Source organism: Paramacrobiotus metropolitanus, unplaced genomic scaffold (assembly GCF_019649055.1).
Source record: "Paramacrobiotus metropolitanus isolate TYO unplaced genomic scaffold, Prichtersi_v1.0 Parri_scaffold0000012, whole genome shotgun sequence".
NCBI lineage: Eukaryota > Metazoa > Tardigrada > Eutardigrada > Parachela > Macrobiotidae > Paramacrobiotus > Paramacrobiotus metropolitanus.
The window spans coordinates 659973-674494 of record NW_026570232.1 but is presented as its reverse complement, the minus strand read 5'-3'; the positions used below and the strand labels follow the sequence as shown (position 1 = coordinate 674494).

Sequence of the window (14522 nt, the reverse complement as noted above, 5' to 3'; positions counted from 1 at the left end):
ATAGTTGTGACGTATTTACTGAGCGCTAATACTTTCAGTTTATTAGCAGCTCAGGAGCTGCGCCTTAGCAGACTAAAACATCAACAACGCAATTGCGTATGTACATTAACTACGCCAGTTGCCAGGTACAACATTCGTTCAACACAACATCTTTACATTGGCATTCGCGAGAATCCTTTACTATACACTACACCTTTCCTTCTTATAAAAAAAAAGGCTGACATCATCACTTCACTGTACATTTATAAACCATCATTTCCATTGGTTTACCTTTACCACTACAGTAGTTAATGTCAGTAGTGTGGATTCCATTCATTCCCGTTGGCGGAGTTTCATGGCAACCGTCTCGCGACCTTTCACTTTTCACATTGAGGAACTCTTTACGTGGAACCTTCACTATCCAGTTCTTTTCCTTGCACTCATTGGCCGGCCAGGCTTCAACTGGATTCACTTCTCTTCACGCGCTCGCGACTGCGCTCTTTCCCTTCTGGTCCACTACGGCTTCATCCGGCAGTGTCAGTCACTGGGCCCTTTCTGTCACTTCCGCTGGATCTTTCAGCCTTCCTCTTCACTGGGCGTTCTCTTCCTTCTCTGGATTCTTGTGTTCCTGCGACTTTCTCTCCATCGCCATCAAGGAAACAATCCAGGAAAATTAACAATCCACTACACTCACATTAGAGCGCACTCTACGCCCTCACATTCACATTAGAACAATATTACATCGCATGATAACGGATCGCTTCACGCCATTGTGACGTATTTACTGAGCGCTAATACTTTCAGTTTATTAGCAGCTCAGGAGCTGCGCCTTAGCAGACTAAAACATCAACAACGCAATTGCGTATGTACATTAACTACGCCAGTTGCCAGGTACAACATTCGTTCAACACAACATCTTTACATTGGCATTCGCGAGAATCCTTTACTATACACTACAATAGTCGACGCGCAGCAAACTGCAACATTCAAATAACACAACAAAAGCAAAAGAAAATCATACAAAATAGATGCACACTCGTCTGGCACATTTACGGGAAACGGCACTTCACGACGCACTCCGCTTGACTTTCCGCCGCTTTACAGGTTCTGAATCGCCCTTTGTAACACACATCTCATAGTGATGCTCCAGATGGAAGTAGTGTTCCTTCTTCTTGTGACACTTGGGACATTCGAAGACGCCGTTGACAGCGCGACAGACCAGTGGTTTGCCCTCCACATGCCGCTTCTTGTGATTGGCCACGGCGTAACTCTTCCCGAAGATCTCTCCGCATATTCGACAGTCGAAGGTCTTCTCTGTGGAATGCTGCACCAACTGATGCTTTGCCAGGAGGAAGTCGCTGCGGAATGTCGCCGAACAGGTCGGACACAAGACAGGATTGCGTTTGCGCGCCGCAACGGCGACGGAGGCGGACGTTGCGGGCAGACTGTTCTGCGTGGTCAGCGGGACGGGCGGCTCGGGGGTTTTGTGCGAGACAGTCAGATCCAGGGGAATACCCGACTTCATGGAGGAGATTATAACAGGACGTAGGGCGCCGTTGTTGGCACCCGGAATGAAGCCCACGACGGGACGGATCACAGATTTTGCTGTGGCAAGGGGCTGGCTGGTGCTGGGTAGAAGCTGCAGCAAAACAAAGAAGCATCCAGTTAGTATCATTAGAAAAATCTTCAAGTAAAGCTATAAACTGCCTCCGATTAACTAACGCATATAGTCCCAGCAAGGCATCACATTCCTGCTGCGCCATGAGCCGCCAAATATGGACGAAAACTGGAAAGGTTTGTAACGATAACCAACAGAAAAAAAAGTCGGCCCATTTACAGTGCAACCAGAAAAACGGTTTTGGATTTAAATCATTTAACGGCATAACTTCAACTGAAGACGCCCGTAAAATCCCTTGAAAGACGCTTCAAACACAATGCAGTTATCTGCACGGCATTAAACGCTAAAGCTATTTTTACTGAGTACTGCACGGCTAAAGTTATACAATACTCTGTAAAAATTTGCTCTGCTTCGAATATACAATAAAATGCACAAGCTGTTTTTGTCTTTTCTACCTGAAACAAAACACCAACTGCCAACTACGCGCTACCTGCCAGTCAAGCACACGGAAACCCATCGGCTGTTACGAGTACGTACATTTATCTTCAGCGCATTTTATGATACTACGTACCGATGGCAGAGGATCGCGAGATGAGTGTTGTGGAGAAGGGCCCACTGGAGGAGTATTCGGTGTTGCAGAATAAAACATGTCTCGTTTGCGCGGAATAATGATTCTGCCTGCCGATGTCCCATTGGAAGTAGCGTCGCCTTCGCTGGGAACACCCGCACACTGGACTGCTTTGGAGGCTGTGAGAAAGGGGAAACGGTGAAGAGATTCAAATTCCAAGACGAGATTCAGACAGTTGGCAAGGCTCTTGTATGGTTCCCATGTCGGAGTGTCGTATCCAGCCCATTTGACGAGGTACTGCACATCATCCAGCTCAATCTTCTTTCCAACAATGCGCTCAACAGCGTACTGCTTATCTGCAGCCATTTCCGCGAGCCCAAGCGTAGCAGCCACCACTATTACACGGTTGGAGTGTGGACCGAGTCCTCTTCGCTTTATTTAGGACAAACCATAATTGTACAGTGTGTATTGAACAAAACATTCAAAAGAGTGCAATAAAACACAGAAGCCGAGCCATCACAACGTGACAACGGCATGAGTTTCTGTTCAAATAAAATAAAAATGCCAATATTTTCGGTTTCAAACTTGAACGTCAAAAAAGTTAAGGGAAGAGATTAAAGCCGCTTCCCGTTGGCGGGCCAAAATTTAAACAAATGGGCTACATTTGCATCTCCTAAGGGCGGCAGTTTTGCCAATCTACTGGTGGGTTTTGTAAACCAGCGCTGCCAAAGTGTCAATAACACATCAAATTCAGTACTAATTTTTTGTACTTTTTATGAGATTTATTAGTGTTTCCTGTCGTGCTTGCAGTTCCACTTTTGTTGCAACTTGCATGTATGCGTAATTCTTGCTTCCTTTCTGGACGGAACCGCGAAGTGTTTGTAGAAATAACAAATTCGTCAAAGTATATTTAGTATTAACGCTGCCTGGTGTCTTCTGTCTACAAGCGACAAGTCTGTACGACATAAGAATTGTTAGCGCTCGTGATTTTTACATATATCGGTCAAACACTTACGTAGTCACGTTCTGATCGTGTATCAGCTGGCAGACATTTGTTATCACCAGTGATTCAGCAGTGACTGAGCTCAGAGGAAGATAAGGCATCGTATCTCTGGAGCAACCTGATAAAAGCGGTGAATGGTATGTCTCGCAACGTTTTCGCAGCCCTTGGTAATTTCTGTACCAGCTATCGAACGGCATCCTCGATCATCATAGAGGGATCAGCTGTTCGAGGGTTTGCCACTAAAATTTCGCCAAGAGTTAATGATCCAGTGCAGGTTAGCATGTGTGGTTTTTGCAGAGCGTAGCTTTAATGCAGCAAAGTGCTTTATATATGAAGTGAAATTAATAATTACCAGTAGTTTGTTATAACAGCACATATGGTTATTGCGAAGTTCAGTTTCCTGTTATAACGGTAAATGTAGGTTTTGGTTGCAAACGCGAACTGCTGCGTGGCAGGCGCTTCTGCTTTTTTCATTGCCAATCTGAATCATTCTCCTACGAAATATTTCTTGCATTCCGTATTGTATTATCAGATGGCGCAAAACCAGGCAGATTCTAAATCCACGCTGAAGGTCGAGCTTCCGGAACGATTGAAAGGATTGGATAAAAATGTTTGGTAGGGAACGCTTAGTGAATCATTCATATTGTGCTGGCTGTATACTGTATTATAAGTCAAAAATGAACAGTTATAGGCTATAGCAATAGCGTCTGGACTCTAGTCTGGAGCATATGCGCTGCCGATTTGCAGAAGAAAGCATTAAGCGAGTAGAGTAATTAGGAAAATTTTAGGATTGGAAAATTTTAGGATTGGAAAATTTGTGTGTCATTTTAGGATTGGAAAAGTTTTTTCTGCTTAATCTGAAAATTCGTTACTTGTATTTGCAGGGTTGAGTATACTGGTTTAGCAGCGCAGCATAAAGCAGTTAACTTAGGACAGGTACAGCACATTGTGGATACCGGTGTTTTGATGCAGTTTTCGGACCTCGCATTTCCAGTAATCTATCATGTTTCGCAGGGATTTCCCGATTTTCCACCTCCGGAATATGTCACGAAAGCCTTAGCAGAAGCCACCGATGGCGCGAATCACATGCTGAATCAGTACACTCGCGGATATGTATGCTTTGATTGCTTTGATGCATCCCGGTATGCTCGCAACGTAATGGATCTGTTTGTGCGTAGGGTCATCTGCGCTTGGTCAAAATCTTGGCGGAAGTGTTTAGTAAGATCCACAGTCGTCCCATTGATCCGTTGACCGAAGTTCTGGTCACCGTTGGCGCTTATCAGTCGCTATTTTGCGCCATTATGGGTTTCGTGAACCCTGGAGATGAAGTGAGTGGTAACGAAAGTTTTATTATGCGGTGATTAAACCGAGAGAAAGTGCTGACTGAGCGCATTTGCTGTTAGGTTATTATAATCGAACCATACTTTGACTGCTACGAACCGATGGTGCGGTATGCTGGAGGTGTGCCGGTTTTTGTTCCCCTTCGACCAGTAAGGAAATTGTCGGTTATGTTTTGCGGCAGTTTCTGTTTGATAAATAGAAGTATACGTATTTTGTTTGTAGAGCAAACAGGGTGAACTAATGCACAGTGCCGAATGGACACTGGATATGAAGGAGCTCGAGTCGAAATTCAGCAGCAAGACGAAACTGATTATTTTGAACACTCCAAATAATCCACTGGGAAAAGTGTTTACTCGTCAGGAATTGCAGGAGATTGCTGAATTATGCGTGCGCAAGAACATCTTCGTTATCAGCGATGAAGTTTATGAATGGTTGGTGTTTAATCCTTCCCAGCACATCCGCATTGGTAATTTTCGGCTCATTTAGATTTGTTTGTTAAATTCCGAATACGCTTTGTCTGGAAAGTAAATCAAAATTAGAAAACTGTCTAGAAAATTATAAATGCGTTTATGCGTATCATATATGGATATTCAGTATATGGAGACGCGTTATGCTTAGCTAGAAATGTGGTTTTACAGTACTGGCAACATGGAACGCGTGGTAATTTTACTGCAAAGTTGTATTTTTCGATCTGTCAAATTGTGCTATGAGTACACGTAAAAACAAGCTGTCGGATTGTTGTAGCGGACTTTCCCGGAATGTGGGAACGAACAGTGACGATTCGCTCTGCCGGGAAAACATTTTCCGTGACGGGTTGGAAATTAGGCTGGTCAATTGGGCCGGCCAGCTTGATCCGCAACTGCCAAGTGATGTATCAAAACGTTACTTACACGTCCGCCACACCGTTACAAGAGGCGGTGGCAGTAGGTTTCGAGATTGAAATGAAGCGCCTCGGCTCGCCAGAATGTTACTTCTTAGAACTTCCAGCCATGTTGAAAGGGAAGCGTGACAGAATGGCACAGATGCTGATTGATACTGGATTCATTCCGACGGTCCCAGAAGGAGGATATTTTATGTTGGCCGATTATTCGAAAATTAAAAATAGTCCTAAACTGCAGAGTGGCGATGAACCCAGAGATGTTCAGTTTGTCAAGTGGATGACAGTGGAAAAGAAGTTGGCCACTATCCCTGTTAGTGCGTTTTACTCCCAAGAGCACAAACATCTAGCGGAAGATTATATTCGATTCTGCTTCTGCAAGGTATGCACTATGCAGTTATTTATATTAAAACTGGAATATTTTGAAACTCATCCAGCTGCATTACAACGATAGTAGTTTCCACCAGCATAAAGTAATTTCGGTTTGAAATATTTTTGATAACGATATTAACTTTATACCGCATCTAGTGTAAGTTGTTTAACTCGTGCTTATCTTGCATGCTATACTTTCACTTGCTTATTCAGTGTACCTACATCAGAATTCAGAATTAGTGACAAACTCTTTTACACCTTTGGCATTTTTTTCAGAACGACGATACGCTCGGAAAAACGGAAAAGATCCTGACTGAATGGATGAAGGAAACAAGCCAGTGATTTCGTTTGCCTTTCATTTCCATTAAGTAAGTTATATTGTACTAATTTTGGTGTTTCTTATTGTGGTTTAAAGATAATCCAGAGCATTTTTTTGTTTAACCTTTATTATGTTTCAAATAAATCTTAACATGAAATTCGCGTGATGTGCAGTAAAATGGGACTTTGCATAGCACTTTTTAATTTTTATGGGGATGCCGACTGCCGGAAGTAAACAACGTCTTCACGATTTTACCGCGAGGCGGTTAACAGTACGTAAGGACCACGTAGTATTCCTTTGTTGCTATAAGAATAAAAAATATATATTCGAAATTTAAATATTCGGCACACTCAGTCAACACAAAACGACTGTAAAGCAAGATGGTGTAGTTGTTCAATTGCATCGCAAAGAACATACCGCCATATTTCCAGAGAGCAAACTGTTTTGCATTTGGTATACGTTATTTACAAATTACAAGCAAGGTGGTAGTGCGTACCCGCAAGGTGCTCTAACTCAAAGGTTGCTATTTGGAGACCGGAATAAGTTTTTCTGCGTTTTGTTAGCGTTGACACCGAACCAATAATAAGTGAATACAAAGTTCACACACAGAGTGCAGATGAAAGATGACAAAAAGAGCTGGTTTACTTCGGTCGAGGGGGCTTCCCTCCAGCACACGAGGCAGTGAACTGCTCTAGAGCGTCCGCAACTCCCCCGACCGAAATCGCAATCTCGCGTAAAGCTGTCTTCATCCTTGCGATTTCATCGTCCTTCATCTTAATCTCCCGTTTCAGCGCGCTTTCGGCGACTTTTTGTTGAGTCTTCTGTCTGCGTAAGAAGTCCTCGAAGAGATTCACCACAGAAGTACTGTATGCCTTCTCCACGCGGTTTTCTCGACGTTGGCGTATAATGTTGGCTTCGGCACGGGTCAACTGAAAGCGAATGTCCTTATTGTCCCACAAAGTTTGGTTCTAGAATTTGTGTTATCAATACCGCAGAAAGGCGAAAAGTATTTGGCTTACCTGCTCGACGACCTCTGCAACAATCTGGTCTTTCATTGTCGGATCTTGCTCAGCAATAATGCTTGCATTGGCAAGCGCGATCCGGATCGTGCGTAATAATTCTGGGATTGGATCCATTGTATCCTCTACACCTTTACGTAATTCGAATTTCAAACGAACAAACAAATTTTTATTGAAACAAAATCCAGTTCAGGTACGAGTGGGTACGGAAAGCAAATTGCAGGAATGATTGGACACCACAGGATTGTGTTGCGGGTGCAGGTCACCAGTCAGAGGACAAAGCGCATTCAACCCGTCCGTAGACAGGAGGTTCGTCGCTTGCGCATTTACGATTAACCTAAACTCGACATGTTCAGAAAGGTCACAGCCGTACTTGGGATTGCGCCTTTATTCGGCTACTTGTTTCGGAACCTCGCAGGTGTGTTCCCCTGTTTGCAAGACCCGCCTTTGCGCATGTGCGCACTTGGACTTCGGTTGGGAATGATTCAGAAGATTCTCCATCGTGACTCGTACGTCGGTTACCAATGCCAACCTACGGAACTTCTACTATCACTTACAAGTTTACAGTTCGAAATTTTCAAAATTGCAAATCCCTGTGAGCTTTCAGAGCTCGGTTTATTGTTTTTGGTTTTTTCCGCATTGACCGTATCGCATTTTGGGAAATGAGCATGGCTTGTGTTCCTGTGGACGAGGCGGCTCCACGATTAGGCTGGCAGGATGAACTGGAAATGGTAAGTTCTGGCATTGCTCCTTCAGGAACGACGCTGCATTCACTAGTACTGGTTCTCAACTTTTCGTTGTTATCTGCCGTTTTAGTTCGACTCTTTACTGCGTGAAAGAGAACAGGAGCGGTCCCGACGTTTAGCTCTCCTCCAGGAAATGGTTCGTGATATGCAGCCAAAGGCAGAATCATCACGTATCCGCAAAGAAAAGCGCCGCATCCGCAGAGAAGAGCGTCGTAAGTTCCGTGAAGATCTGAAGCGTTGGCGTCGTATGGCACGCGACTTGAAAATGTGGGCTAAGGAAATTCAGCGTTGTGTTCGAGAGCATACCACTGCTCATATGGATCGTGCCTAGCTGTATTTTTATGCCTTTGCCATACGGGTTCTCTCTGACGCGGACTCCAGTTGTGTTCGCAAGGATGTTGAATATTTTATTCTGTATCTTGGTTTAAAATTGAAGCAATTCTTTATCCGGTTATTACATTACTGTACATTACCATTGCAGCCGTGGACCGGAACTGTCGCTATGTTATCGCAAATTAAACATTTGAATAAGTACCTAGCTGCTGCTTTCTGTCCTTTCAAATGAAAACTTCGACAGACGGTTTTTAAATAAAGAGCTTCAATTCATGTAGGCATAAAAAAATAAAAAGAACAAAACATCAAACTACGCCAGTAAAGACAAGAGTTTAAATAAAATTTATCACTTCTCTGCAAGCACGATCGTCAAATCCTTCTCCCATTTTACGCCAAGAAGAAACAAAAACCTTGACGTTCGGTCAGATAGTAGCGCGAAAGCAGTTAAACCAAACAATAAACCTGTATGGCTTTTTGTGTAACTACAACGGTTACTAACTCTTTCTGAGCACTGGTTTGCATGGATCGCAGCATATCCGCCACGGCTAGGTAGTAAACAGGGCATGCAGTCTCCAGGACGTAGGAAAGGACTGGATTGACTTCGTCAAACTGGTACACCAGAACGCTCTGCGAAGAAGCCAGACTTTAATACATAGAGAGATACGCTAAAGGCACTGTGAAAGGCACTTATTAGTAGTGATCACCTAAGTTAATTTTACATCGTCATGCGAAATACAGACTACAGGTACCATTAATGATTAATTACAGACAATTACAGTCTTTACAGACTAAAGAATCAGGTCTAAAACTACCAGAGAAGCCGTACCCGACCATACGTTCCAAGGAAAATTTCCGGTCGTGATCCGCCATTTCCAGAAACAATATCACAGCTGGTAACGACATCAAAGTGTTTGCTTTTTGGGAGTACAACGGACTTTGGACGAAGCTCTGCCGACACATTCCTGTCAAAGAGTTTCCGGTTATGCGTTTGCTCTAATTATAAGCTTTGCACTGACTTACAGGTATATGATGGCCACTTCCAACAATCCAATCACCAACAAATGGACTTTATTGCCATCCTGAAAGAATCTCATACGAGATGTCATGGAATCGTGCCGCACTTCCCACATCGGATACCATTCTACGATGCAATGCCATTCGTTTTATTATGGCGAATATATTACCATACAAGACTGGTAAGCTGCCGCATAAAACCGAAAGCTGATCTCACCTTCACTAGCTACTGAATAGTATCCAAACCGGATGGAAGCGCTAGGTCCAGTGGATACAGCAATGTAGCGCTTGTCCGACTGATCGAAGTATTCCATAGCATTCACACTAAAAATTAGTTTATAGATACTGCAGCGGCTGCCATTGAGCTACACAAGTACATGCATGACATTTGCAATTATTTACCACGACAATGGTCCAATTTTGGAAAACAAGGGAACAACGCTGCTAGCATCTTGGACATGCAAAGGCATATTGTCGGTTTGCGGTAGAGTTCGTGGCTGCACAAAAAGGTTGTATAATGTATACTTTTAAAAGAAAGGCACACGAATCATTGAATTGAGACTATCAAAAGCCTAACCAATTCAAGGCAGTATAGTGCATCTTCCTGGCTGGGAATTATAATTCTCGCGGTAGTTTCTTCAAGTTTTTCTAAATCTTTCCACCTGCAAGAAATTTTTTCGTATAATCCCAGATATTTCAAATTCAAGCCCAATCTATGCAAATTCAGCTGACAAATTTCACATGCCATTTTGCGCCTTCTTTTAAGATGTCACTAAACAATCCGAAAACTATACTCGTACAAAAGGAAGCGTATCTTACCAAATTAACTGATTGCAACCGTGAGGAGTAAAGCCAAGATGAACGTGTGCCACTGTTAATACAACACGAATACTTGCTTTACAGCTAGATAACAGATCTTACCTAAACGGGTAGTGAATCAAAGTAACTTACACACCGGTTTTTCCATTGCCAAGTCTTCGGGTTGCATCCAAGCAGCGATGAGGATGGATTTTGGCGCTTTGTCGCTATCCACAAATGCCTAAAATCATTGCGAATACAGTAGAGACGTACATACAATTTGAAGACGTCCCTGAAATTTATTTCAAAAATCTCACACTTACAGCACCATCCTTCTGCCTCGGTAAATACGCCAGACACACAACAAGATCCACGCATCCTGGCACGGAAGGATCAGCCGTTTTGACGCTCATCGCTCCCACTTTCCAGGGTTTCTCCAGAGGAAATGAACTGATTAGGGCGCTCTTGGGCACCACCACCAATTCGTCGCCTCCCACATCTTCCTCATGGAAGTACGCACAACGCATGCTGTCATCGCGGCACGCAGCCAGCACGCGATTCCCAGTAACATTGGTGCGCGGCAGCAGCAGCGTCTGCGACGGTCCCGACTGAGCGCTCAAAGGGAACGTGTGCACCAACAGCATCCGCCCGTTGGGACTGGAACTGGATCCGGGGTTGTTGCTGAAAGCGGAGGATCGCGGTCGCGAATTCATTTGTGCCGCGTCGTCCGCGGATGAGCGACGTGACTGTGGATTGGTGGACGGCAAGAAGAAATGGACATCGCGCTCGCGCGTCTCTTCGTTTTCCGCTTCGTGTTCAATTTCTTCTAAAAGAATGTGACTGGCGCTGCTACGCGCTGGATACTGGCTGCTTGGGGGAATGTCCATCTGCAAAGCACGGAGACGAAGTTTCTGACAATAACCAGCGAGAGGTTTTTGGAATACCCACCTGCTACAAGAAATGCAAGAATTCCTTAGTTATTCTGAATTAAGCTTATTTAATGTTCTTATTTTTACTTACCTTTCCGTTTTTAATATAAAGTATTTTGCTTGCATTTTACAGTTTTATGTTTTTAAGTTTTATAATATTTATGTTTTCGTAAGGAAGTTTGGCCTAAGTTGCGCTGTTGCTACATTTATGGTTCTGAAACGCATCGATTGCTTCAGTTTTTCGAAGCAGGATTGAGCGTAAGAACAGATTTGTTCAGAGAGATTTGGACGGTCGCCCTCAGGATGGTTTAACCCCTAATTTCCTAAGCTCCCGGACTGGGCATTCCCTTCAAACCTGTATGATCTGGAATATCTGCGGTGAAGTTTAAAATGGCAGAGACTATATCCATCGGTCATTGCAACTAGCTGAGGATCTGTGACCGTCAATTGTCGACTGATTTTTGCAGCAAATTGCATTTTGCTCTGTTCCAACACAGCTTTATAAAAATGTCGGATCCAAGCGGGTATCCTCTTCACTCCGATCACCAGCATTATCCCTATCTCAGTCAGATGAATAATGCGCAGAACAAGACAACTGATATTGCTCAAGTTCTCGCGCAGATTATGGATATTACTAATCAGGTACGACTGTGCAGTACAATTTAAAGTTTTGACTATGTTTGAAGAAATAAGAAACAGCCACATCTAAACTTTTAAATCAAAATTAGTTATCTTACCTGGTTGTAAACATAGAATTACTTATGATTATCCGAATGTTAATGCGGTAAATGTACGCAGAAATTGTGAAGATAATTGAAATCTCCGTACTCTGTAGATGGAATAAAATGGTTTTCTCTGTGAATTTTATCGGTTGTCCTTGTTCCGCGCAGCATTATAGTTGCTTTCTCGGAGGGTTTATATTTTAACCTTGTTGTCTGAACATTGTGTATATTGGTAGTGGTACTTTTTAATTGATACATACTCCCAGTCCTCACGAACAATCTTTGCACGTTTATTACATATTACAGTCGCTGGAAGAAGCCCAGACGCGGAAGCACGCGCTAAATTGTCACCCAATGAAGCAAGCACTCTTCAGCGTGCTGTGCGAAATTAAAGATAAAACGGCGCTGTCCCTGCGCACCTGTCAAGATGATGAGCCGCCGGATCCACAACTGATGCGCCTGGATAACATGCTGATCGCGGAGGGTGTTTCGGGTCCAGAGAAGGCGGGAGGCGCAGCTGGAAGCTCCATTGCCACGGCGGGTGTGGCGGCGGCTGTCGCTTCATCGCCCGGCAGTGATCTGCCCTCCAACGCTCTGGAACATTCAGAATACCGCTCCAAACTGGCTCAAATTCGACAGATCTATCATCAAGAACTGGAGAAGTATGAGAAGGCATGTGGCGAGTTCACCACGCACGTTATGAATCTCTTGAGGGAACAGAGTCGTACACGACCAATTACTTCAAAGGTAATTAGTAATTACCAAACAATACATTGCTTTATTTTGTAAGTGTGGCATTTGTAGTAATCATTTTCATTTCTGATTTTATTTACTCATTATAATTGCACTGTAATTATTCGGCGTTTGTGCGTTTAGGAAATGGACCGAATGGTGCAAATGATTCGTAAAAAATTTAGTTCCATACAAATGCAGCTAAAGCAGTCGACATGCGAGGCTGTCATGATCCTTCGTTCGCGGTGAGTTAGTGCCTGTTTAATGTAATTTGTGAAATTGCCCTGCGGGTATGCCTTGGACATGTTTAGCACGATATTCGTAATTTTTTGTTTCTGTGCAATACGCTCGTTTTCTTGCTTTTGCAGATTTTTGGACGCACGTCGTAAACGGCGCAATTTTAGTAAGACTGCCACCGAAGTGCTGAATGAGTATTTTTATTCGCACCTAAACAACCCGTACCCCAGTGAAGAAGCAAAGGAAGAACTGGCACGAAAATGTAATATCACAGTGGCGCAAGTTAGCAACTGGTTTGGGAATAAACGCATCCGCTACAAAAAGAACATCGGTAAAGCGCAGGAGGAGGCAAATATGTATGCTGCCAAAAAAGCAGCGCAGGGCCCAGGTAAATTGCATATTTGTTGTCAGATGCTGCGATATTGAACATGTTAACAGCTTATTAGTAAGTAAAAAAATATACAAAGAATTTGCAAAATATAGCCTTTGGTTGGTGTATGTATGGCAACACAAATTATGAAATATGTATCGTTTACGGAGCCTTTAAAATCTCGAAAATTATGAGCCGCAATTATACAGTTAGCTTTAACTCATGATGGTTTATATTATTAACTTAGCGGTTTATGTTGATTGCTTTATAGGGAACCCGTACTCGGGAGAAAGCTCTGGTTTCAATGATAATGCAGCCGGTGGGGAAATGGCATATAAGCGCAGTTATTCTGGTATGTCACACCCAAGTCTGAGTCCTTCCAGCTCGATGACATCGCCACCTGCACATCGGGGCCATAGCGAAAATGAGCCGGCATGGGGACACGGGAATCTTGGACGCGTTGGCGATGTGTCCGAATCAGAATCGGACGACGAAGAAGCTGATACCCCCAGTATTAAACAATCTCCTTCTAAACGGCGACGCATGTAATGGAATCAGCTTATTTATTTCGAATAGCGTGCCCTTGATGTGTGCATATACGTGTCTTACAATGACGAGTTCAGACTGTGTGGCATCTTTGTATGTAATGTGGCATGTCCTGGTGTTTTAAAATTTCTTGTTGAGAATTTGAGATACATAAATCATGTTTTATTGTGCGTTATTTAATTGTGGCTGTTGGTGTTTTTAGCCTTTGTTTCTGCCTCGTGTTTTACGTATTTTATTGGTTTGCACTTCAGCGATCGAGGGTTTGAGACCATCGCTTGTTGTTATCATCTTTAGTATGTGCATAATGCTGTTTAGTATTAGATACCGGTTAAGATTTTCAGATGATATACGGTGTTGGGTCTTGGAGTGTTGTGTCCTCGTGAGTTACAACAATTAAAGCGGTCACGTAAAAAACAACAGCTGATCCTTATACAATACTACGAATTAATTAAACCACTGTATAACAACAAACACAGCTATGGTGGCATGAAAGCCAATATCACGGGTAATAACAAACCGCTATAATCAGTATAATGTAACTATGTAAGTCTGGTAACAATAAACAGACTGTGAAACGCACTTTAATCAACTTGGAGTATTAAACAATCTCCTTCTAAACGGCGACGCATGTAATGGAATCAGCTTATTTATTTCGAATAGCGTGCCCTTGATGTGTGCATATACGTGTCTTACAATGACGAGTTCAGACTGTGTGGCATCTTTGTATGTAATGTGGCATGTCCTGGTGTTTTAAAATTTCTTGTTGAGAATTTGAGATACATAAATCATGTTTTATTGTGCGTTATTTAATTGTGGCTGTTGGTGTTTTTAGCCTTTGTTTCTGCCTCGTGTTTTACGTATTTTATTGGTTTGCACTTCAGCGATCGAGGGTTTGAGACCATCGCTTGTTGTTATCATCTTTAGTATGTGCATAATGCTGTTTAGTATTAGATACCGGTTAAGATTTTCAGATGATATACGGTGTTGGGTCTTGGAGTG

At 43.1% G+C, this 14522-nt stretch overlaps 6 protein-coding genes across 9 annotated transcripts; 3 read left to right on the top strand and 3 right to left on the bottom strand.

The window, feature by feature from the left end:
- Positions 1–23: 23 nt before the first annotated feature.
- LOC129584159 (putative zinc finger and SCAN domain-containing protein 5D) lies at positions 24–2699 on the bottom strand. Its single transcript, XM_055476279.1, has 2 exons — positions 2169–2699; positions 24–1618 (listed from the first exon to the last, which is right to left on the bottom strand). Exons 1-2 carry the CDS (start codon positions 2529–2531, stop codon positions 1046–1048), a joined length of 936 nt encoding a protein of 311 aa, XP_055332254.1. The 5' UTR covers positions 2532–2699; the 3' UTR covers positions 24–1045.
- Positions 2700–2948: 249 nt separating this feature from the next.
- On the top strand, positions 2949–10950 carry LOC129584141 (kynurenine aminotransferase-like). 4 transcript variants are annotated; one of them, XR_008689846.1, is made up of 11 exons: positions 3307–3442; positions 3701–3783; positions 4053–4104; positions 4183–4281; positions 4347–4496; positions 4572–4658; positions 4732–4975; positions 5254–5768; positions 6035–6126; positions 8963–9371; positions 10313–10950. XR_008689846.1 is itself a non-coding variant. In XM_055476256.1 (10 exons), exons 3-10 carry the CDS (start codon positions 3701–3703, stop codon positions 6098–6100), a joined length of 1296 nt encoding a protein of 431 aa, XP_055332231.1. In that variant the 5' UTR covers positions 2950–3305; positions 3381–3442; the 3' UTR covers positions 6101–6326. The 4 variants fall into 4 exon arrangements, 3 of the variants coding, with proteins under 3 accessions (XP_055332229.1, XP_055332231.1, XP_055332228.1); XM_055476256.1 differs by lacking the exons at positions 8963–9371; positions 10313–10950 and adding an exon at positions 2950–3305 and having other exon boundaries at positions 3381–3442; positions 6035–6326; XM_055476254.1 differs by lacking the exons at positions 3307–3442; positions 8963–9371; positions 10313–10950 and adding an exon at positions 2949–3305 and having other exon boundaries at positions 6035–6326.
- On the top strand, positions 6462–8463 carry LOC129584145 (uncharacterized). Its single transcript, XM_055476260.1, has 2 exons — positions 6462–7827; positions 7913–8463. Exons 1-2 carry the CDS (start codon positions 7759–7761, stop codon positions 8171–8173), a joined length of 330 nt encoding a protein of 109 aa, XP_055332235.1. The 5' UTR covers positions 6462–7758; the 3' UTR covers positions 8174–8463.
- LOC129584144 (uncharacterized) lies at positions 6633–7517 on the bottom strand. The gene is made up of 2 exons (XM_055476259.1): positions 7097–7517; positions 6633–7006 (listed from the first exon to the last, which is right to left on the bottom strand). Exons 1-2 carry the CDS (start codon positions 7211–7213, stop codon positions 6719–6721), a joined length of 405 nt encoding a protein of 134 aa, XP_055332234.1. The 5' UTR covers positions 7214–7517; the 3' UTR covers positions 6633–6718.
- On the bottom strand, positions 8383–10981 carry LOC129584142 (uncharacterized). The gene is made up of 10 exons (XM_055476257.1): positions 10936–10981; positions 10311–10874; positions 10141–10228; positions 10009–10060; positions 9767–9851; positions 9592–9686; positions 9407–9513; positions 9196–9316; positions 9002–9137; positions 8383–8802 (listed from the first exon to the last, which is right to left on the bottom strand). Exons 2-10 carry the CDS (start codon positions 10872–10874, stop codon positions 8620–8622), a joined length of 1431 nt encoding a protein of 476 aa, XP_055332232.1. The 5' UTR covers positions 10936–10981; the 3' UTR covers positions 8383–8619.
- LOC129584143 (homeobox protein extradenticle-like) lies at positions 10978–13928 on the top strand. Its single transcript, XM_055476258.1, has 5 exons — positions 10978–11558; positions 11945–12385; positions 12515–12615; positions 12739–12995; positions 13249–13928. The coding sequence occupies exons 1-5, from the start codon at positions 11424–11426 to the stop codon at positions 13524–13526; spliced, it is 1212 nt and encodes a 403-aa protein (XP_055332233.1). The 5' UTR covers positions 10978–11423; the 3' UTR covers positions 13527–13928.
- Positions 13929–14522: the final 594 nt, after the last annotated feature.

Excerpts from the sequence above, each read along its gene's own strand:
- LOC129584159 (XM_055476279.1), bottom strand. The coding sequence starts at position 2,531 with ATGGCTGCAGATAAGCAGTACGCTGTTGAGCGCATTGTTGGAAAGAAG. Across the intron at positions 1,619-2,168 it reads CTCGCGATCCTCTGCCATCG|CTTCTACCCAGCACCAGCCA; the intron begins GTACGTAGTATC and ends GTTTTGCTGCAG.
- LOC129584144 (XM_055476259.1), bottom strand. The coding sequence starts at position 7,213 with ATGGATCCAATCCCAGAATTATTACGCACGATCCGGATCGCGCTTGCC. Across the intron at positions 7,007-7,096 it reads TTGCAGAGGTCGTCGAGCAG|TTGACCCGTGCCGAAGCCAA; the intron begins GTAAGCCAAATA and ends ATTCGCTTTCAG.
- LOC129584141 (XM_055476253.1), top strand. The coding sequence starts at position 3,308 with ATGTCTCGCAACGTTTTCGCAGCCCTTGGTAATTTCTGTACCAGCTAT. Across the intron at positions 3,443-3,700 it reads GAGTTAATGATCCAGTGCAG|ATGGCGCAAAACCAGGCAGA; the intron begins GTTAGCATGTGT and ends TTGTATTATCAG. Across the intron at positions 4,976-5,253 it reads TTCCCAGCACATCCGCATTG|CGGACTTTCCCGGAATGTGG; the intron begins GTAATTTTCGGC and ends GGATTGTTGTAG.
- LOC129584145 (XM_055476260.1), top strand. The coding sequence starts at position 7,759 with ATGAGCATGGCTTGTGTTCCTGTGGACGAGGCGGCTCCACGATTAGGC. Across the intron at positions 7,828-7,912 it reads GGCAGGATGAACTGGAAATG|TTCGACTCTTTACTGCGTGA; the intron begins GTAAGTTCTGGC and ends CTGCCGTTTTAG.
- LOC129584142 (XM_055476257.1), bottom strand. The coding sequence starts at position 10,874 with ATGGACATTCCCCCAAGCAGCCAGTATCCAGCGCGTAGCAGCGCCAGT. Across the intron at positions 9,317-9,406 it reads CTATTCAGTAGCTAGTGAAG|AATGGTATCCGATGTGGGAA; the intron begins GTGAGATCAGCT and ends ATTGCATCGTAG. Across the intron at positions 8,803-9,001 it reads TCCTTGGAACGTATGGTCGG|AGCGTTCTGGTGTACCAGTT; the intron begins GTACGGCTTCTC and ends GCTTCTTCGCAG.
- LOC129584143 (XM_055476258.1), top strand. The coding sequence starts at position 11,424 with ATGTCGGATCCAAGCGGGTATCCTCTTCACTCCGATCACCAGCATTAT. Across the intron at positions 12,616-12,738 it reads GTCATGATCCTTCGTTCGCG|ATTTTTGGACGCACGTCGTA; the intron begins GTGAGTTAGTGC and ends TTGCTTTTGCAG. Across the intron at positions 12,996-13,248 it reads AAAAGCAGCGCAGGGCCCAG|GGAACCCGTACTCGGGAGAA; the intron begins GTAAATTGCATA and ends ATTGCTTTATAG.